Source organism: Belonocnema kinseyi, chromosome 10 (genome assembly GCF_010883055.1).
Source record: "Belonocnema kinseyi isolate 2016_QV_RU_SX_M_011 chromosome 10, B_treatae_v1, whole genome shotgun sequence".
Classification (NCBI taxonomy): Eukaryota; Metazoa; Arthropoda; class Insecta; order Hymenoptera; family Cynipidae; genus Belonocnema; species Belonocnema kinseyi.
In genome coordinates, this window is record NC_046666.1 from 64,246,299 (window position 1) to 64,252,298 (window position 6,000).

Below are 6,000 nucleotides of genomic sequence, written 5' to 3' on the forward strand. Positions count from 1 at the left end.
TACTGAAGAACCATTTGAAGCTTTAATTATTTGTAAATCAAGGTAGTTTATAACATTATTTATTTCAATTTCATGAGTGAATTTTATGCTCTCCTCTATACTGTTAAACACGTTTACAAGAAGGTCAATTTTATTGGAAGGAACGATTGCTATGATATCGTCAACATATCTTTTATACAAGATGGGCGTGAAATCTAATAAATCGAGAGCCCTTTTTTCAACATCTTGTAATACTAAATCAGAAACTACCGGAGATAAGGGCGAACCCATGGGACAACCTGATAGAATTTGTTATTGAAAGAGAAAACAGTGCCATTGAAAACAGTTCTAGTGGCTATTAATAGTTAATTCTAAGTTATTTTTGTTATGTATCTTTGGAAGAGCATAAGCTCTAATTTGTTTTTATTTTGCCGTGACCGTAAGACAGAAGAAATAATTTGTCTACAATTCATTATTACATTGTCGGTCGAAGAATGGTTTGATTTGGTGTTTCCAAATCTTTACATCGTACTGTAAACCTTTATTAAATCTTTGAAATAAATCTTTTGAAAATTTAAAAGCCTTGCTAAATTCTTGTGAAATCATTTAAATGTGGTGTACAACCCTTTGTTAATTCTTTAGAATACTTGAAATCTTTGTAAAATGTTTAAAATCCTAGTGAATATTTTAAAATCCTCGAAATACTTTGAAACCTTTCAAAAGAAACTGAATTAACATCAAAATTTTTAACAAATAACTTTTATAATTTGTAAGTAAAATGAAACAAAAAAATGTATTATATTAGCGGAGACAAAATAAAAAACTTATAGAATTATTCACAACATTAGTCTGTTGATTGCAATCTATAAGATAATTGGTAAAGTCTAAAAAAAATGCGGTCATAAAAAACTAAAAGATTTAAACTACTTTTCGCATTTCTATAAAATAACTATTTCAAAACAAAACAAACCAAATTTAATTCAAGGTTTTCGTGAAAAGAATTAAGGATACGTCAAGTTTTCAAGGTTCAAAAAAATTCCAGGGTTTCAAGGTAGCTGGACACACTGAACACGTATTTCCCATAAAAAAAGACGTTTTTGTCAATTTTATTTAGAATCGTCAATATTAGGTAAATCGACATGAAACTCAACATTTATCTTCACAATTAACCATAGAATTTGAATTAGGAATTACTTTTAAAATATCACCCCATGAGCCTGTTCATAGGGTCCAAAAAAAACCCATATGTGAAAAATTGAGTTTTGCGAGTTTTAGCGCTAATTATGACTTTTGTGTAGTTTTTTAATACAAGTTGTTTCTGATACAGAAGGTATCCTTTCTATTCATCATTAAATGTTTAAATAAATTGTTCAAACAATTTATTATTGTTTATACGAATTGACTTAGAATAATGCCAGAAACTTGCAGTTTTTTCTGAAATTTTCTACATTTTGTCCACTTATCACTTATGAGGTAATAATTAATGTAAATTAACAAACATAATTGTTTAAACAGTTTATTATTGTTTATAACTATCGTTTTTTGAGATAATTCCTAGAAAGGAACCGGTTTTTTTGGAGTTCTTAGTTTTGCTTTGGCTTTTTAGGTATAAACAAATAATAAATGAACATCAGAAAGCATAGTTTTTTAAACCAACTCTTTCTTTGTCATGAATATGTCTTTCTGAAATAAAACAGTTATTTGAAATATTCTTCAAATATTCAATATGAATCATATTAAATGTAAATATTCCTTGAATAACTTACTGAGAGCCTTTCCCTCCAAATTAACGTTGATATTAATTTTTATTATTTGTTTCTAACTAAAAATCAAAGAAAAGTTGAAAATGTCAAAAAACACCGCAAGTTTGTAGCATGAGGCTAACAGATAACAATTATAAAAAATAATAAATTGTTAGAACAATTATGTTTATTAAATTGAATTAAATATTACCTCGTTCCAAGTAAAAAGTGGACAAAAAGCTGAATTTGCAAAAAAAAACAGAAAATATCTAGCATTAATCTACAAAAAGATAGTTATAAACAATAATAATTTCTTTTAACAATCTTATAATTTTTTGGCGATTCTAGAAAAATAATTATAAGCAACACAGTGTACACACTTTAGTAAATAAGTTCAATTTATATTCCATTTAAGGGCTTTCCAATTTCAAAATGACTTAATGGATTACTATCATTTTCAAAGATTCCAATGGACTTTGAAGGATTTCAAAGAATTTCTAAACAACTTTGGAGAATAAAATAAATTATAATTCCAGGAATTTATCTGGATTTTAACAATTTCAAGGGATACGAAAGAACTTAGAAAGTTTCACACGGTTTTCAAGACTGAGTTATTTAAAAATGTTTCAAAATAATTTCAAAAATTTCAACGCATTTTACGAATTTTTGTAGGATTTTCGAAAATTTCAAGGTATTTTAAAGAATTTCGCCAGATTTAAGAGATTTAATAGGAATCCAATTATGTTAAGGGACTTTTAAGATTTTATAGATTTTTAGCTATTTTAACAGGTTCCAAAGAATTACAAGATTTCAAAAATTTTAAGGATTGTCAAAGAATTTTGTTGCATTTTCAAAAATTTCAAGGGATTTAAAAGAATTTTGAAAGATTTAATGGATTTTACGGAACCTTCGATTATTTTAAAGGATTTACAGATTCAATTATTTCGAATGATTTATTTTTACAGATTCCAAAGAACATAATTGAATTTTATAGGATTTCTAAAGATTTTAGACTCGATTTTTAGGGGTTTCTAGAGGAATTTGAGAAATAACTTTAATGAAATAAGATATCAAAGAATTTCGGGCGATTCCAAAAATTTCACAGGATTTTAAGCTATTTCAACAGATTTTTAAGAATTTCAAGAAATTTCGAACATTTTAAGGCACTTTAAAGAATTTTTTAGGATTTTCAAAGATTTTAAGCTCGATTTTAAGTGATTTCCAGAGAATTTTAGAAAATAAACGAAATTTCAATTAATTACACAAGATTTAAGAGGGTTTATTTAATCTTTAATTAATTTAAAGAGTTTACAAGATTTTACGCTATTTTAACAGATTTCAAAGAATTTGAGAGAATTTTAATCTCGATTTTTAGGGATTTCCAGAGAACTTTGAAAAATAAATTAAATTAAATTAAATATAAAGGGGTTCCTAGCGATTCCAATCACATCAAGGGATTTAAAAGAATTTCACGATATTTGAGGGATTTTATGCAACTTCCAATAATTATTTCTAAGGATGTACGGGATTTAAAGCTATTTTAACAGATTTAACAGAATTTTTAGAGTTTTCGAAATTTTCAAGGGATTTTTAGGGAACCTTGGAAGATAAATGGAAGGAAATTTGAGGGGATTTCAATTAATTTCACATGATTTAAAAGATTTTTTAGGACCTCCAATTATTTCGACGGATTTACGGGACCTTTAAGATTTCATAGAGATTTTTAGCTATTTTAAAAGCTTTCAAACAATTGTCTAGAAAACTTTAGCAAACAACATAAATTTTATCTCACGGGATTTTTACTTGTTTCTACCATTACAAAGGATATGAAAGAATTTAAAAACTTTCAATGTGTTTTAACGATTTTAAGTTATTTAAAATTTTCCAAACAATTTTAATTTCTAACCATTTCAACGATTTCATAGGAATTTGAAAGGGATTTAAAGATTGTAAGGGATTTCTATGGATTTCATTGGATTAAAAAATATTTCTAAAGATATCACGTTATTTCAATAAAATTTTAAGCGATTTCAAAGATATCAAGGGAATTTGAAGATTTTTGTATTTATTATTCTGATAATGATCCAACGACAATATAGGAAAAGCCGAGAGAAAAGCATTATAGGAAAATATTTATTTTTCTATTATAATTGATCATAAGGACAGCTTTCAATTTTCTGAGAAAGTCGCTTTCATTTCTCTCATCGATCTCAACTTTTGGTGTTTCTTAATCGATTTTCAGAGTTTTAAAAAAAAACTACATATTATTATTAATAATATAAAGAATCTCAGGTCTGTATAAAGTATGTTTTAGATTAATTTTTTGTTATGAGAAAAAAACACTTAAGCTCTATGCAATGATGTGCAATTTAATTATTTTACACCATTGCCTTCTGAAAAATAGTTGCAGAATTTAAGAATTAAGAAAGTGGTGTCATGCAAAAGGAATACTAGTTTTATAATAGATATGAAAACACTAGTACCGTTAAGAACAATAATCTGTTGTTCATTTTTTTTGGTTGCTCGCAGAGAGGTGAAGGAACAATGTTGTCCGCTGACCAATTTTCCGAGACATCGGTTGCTTTTTCGATGCTGGATATATCTAGGGGGTCGATAGGGGCCCCCTCTGGAGGGCCCCTTGGATCCATTTTGTTGCTACCTTTCAACCAACGTTCCAATTGTGAATGTTCGTTGCTTTCAATCAACACCTAATCATAACGAATCAGATTAGGACTATTTTTTATGTTGATCAATTAAAATAATAGTAATAATACCTATTTTTTAAATATTTTACTTTACAATTGTCCTAATGAAATTTATATTACATATTAGTTTTTATAGTATAGAACTTTTATAGATTTAAATATTAACCAGTAAATGGCTGCAAATGGTGATTCACAATAAAAAATAAATCAGCATTTATTGCTCATATTATCTGATAATTCCAGGTTTTTTTCCAAATATCTTTAGATTTTTCCAGGTATCATTTTTTATAATATGAAGCCATTCAAGTATTTTAGGTTTTTTAAAGCAATCGACACAGAATATGTATACGATTTTATCATAAATAATGTAAGAATAATAACAAACACATAATTAATCATTTCCTTAATTTGTTTACAAGACATTTGCGTTTTCAACAATAAAGGATGACTTTAAGAACAGTTGTTGAATTTTATCTAACAAAAAAAACAACAATTGTTTTTTAGAAAAAATTATCACCATTTCCTTGTTTATAATAACTTGTAAAACTATTTGGTTAGTTAACAGAGTAATTTTTTAACAACGATTTTCAATTCTCTAACCCCCGTTCGAAGTCAAAACTATAATTCCTAATGAAAATTCCCGGTTGCCACCAAGAATTTTAATTCTTGTGGATAATTTCGCTGTTCCTAGTCAGTATTTTTATTCTTTAAAAAAATTCCTGACTCCAATTCAAAATTGTAATTCTTTTGACAATTTACCGTTTCAGCTCAGAATTAGATTTCTTTTGAAAAAAATTCCTGTTCCAATTCATACTTTTAATTCTTGGCCAAAATCTTCCTTTTCAGATCGGAATTATAATTCTTTTCCAATATTCCCCGTTTTAGCTCAGAATTAAAATTATTTTCAAAAAATTTCCTGTTCCAATCCAGAATTTTAATTTTTTTCAAAATTCTTCTTTTCAACTCAGAATTATAAATATTTTGAAAAATTCCCTATTCCAATCCATAATTTTAATTCTTTTCCAAATTTACCGTTTCAGCTCAGAATTAGAATTGGTTTGAAAACTGCCCTCTTTCAATTTAGAATTGTAATTTTATTCGAAAATTCCCTGAAATATTCTAAATCAGGTAACATTTTTGGAAAATTTTTTCATCTTCTGAAATTTCTACGAAATTCTTTCAAAAATTTTGCAAACCCGTAACAGGGTGTCTACTCAAATTCTGAAGAAGAAAAAATGCTGAAAATTTATAATAATACTTGGATTACCCCATTTATTATCCATCCATTAAAATTTATTTAAAAATAGGAATAAATATTTAATAATTTCACTATTTTATTTTAAATAATATTTTTTCCAGTCCTTATAAATATCAAAATGTGTAGAAATGTTACTTTTCATATGCTAAATTAAATGATGTCTTTGTGATGATAACTTTATAAGAGGATGGCACATTCACATATTAATATATATTTTTTTTTTATTATTATTATACCATTAAGCCATTTCCCTTTCGGGGTAGGCGTGACTCACTCGGCAGGGGAAAGGAGTAGTGTGTGGATGGGATAGAGATTT

At 26.9% G+C, this 6,000-nt stretch overlaps 1 protein-coding gene across 2 annotated transcripts in view; it reads right to left on the reverse strand.

Moving 5' to 3' along the window:
* Positions 1-6,000, reverse strand: part of LOC117182016 (PR domain zinc finger protein 10-like) — a 49,249-nt gene that overhangs the window by 39,273 nt on the left and 3,976 nt on the right. For both annotated transcript variants that reach the window (XM_033375035.1, XM_033375034.1), the window contains exon 2: positions 4,205-4,429. In XM_033375035.1, the coding sequence (XP_033230926.1) occupies positions 4,205-4,369 (165 nt within the window). In that variant the 5' untranslated portion in view covers positions 4,370-4,429. The remainder of the gene's footprint in view (positions 1-4,204; positions 4,430-6,000) is intronic.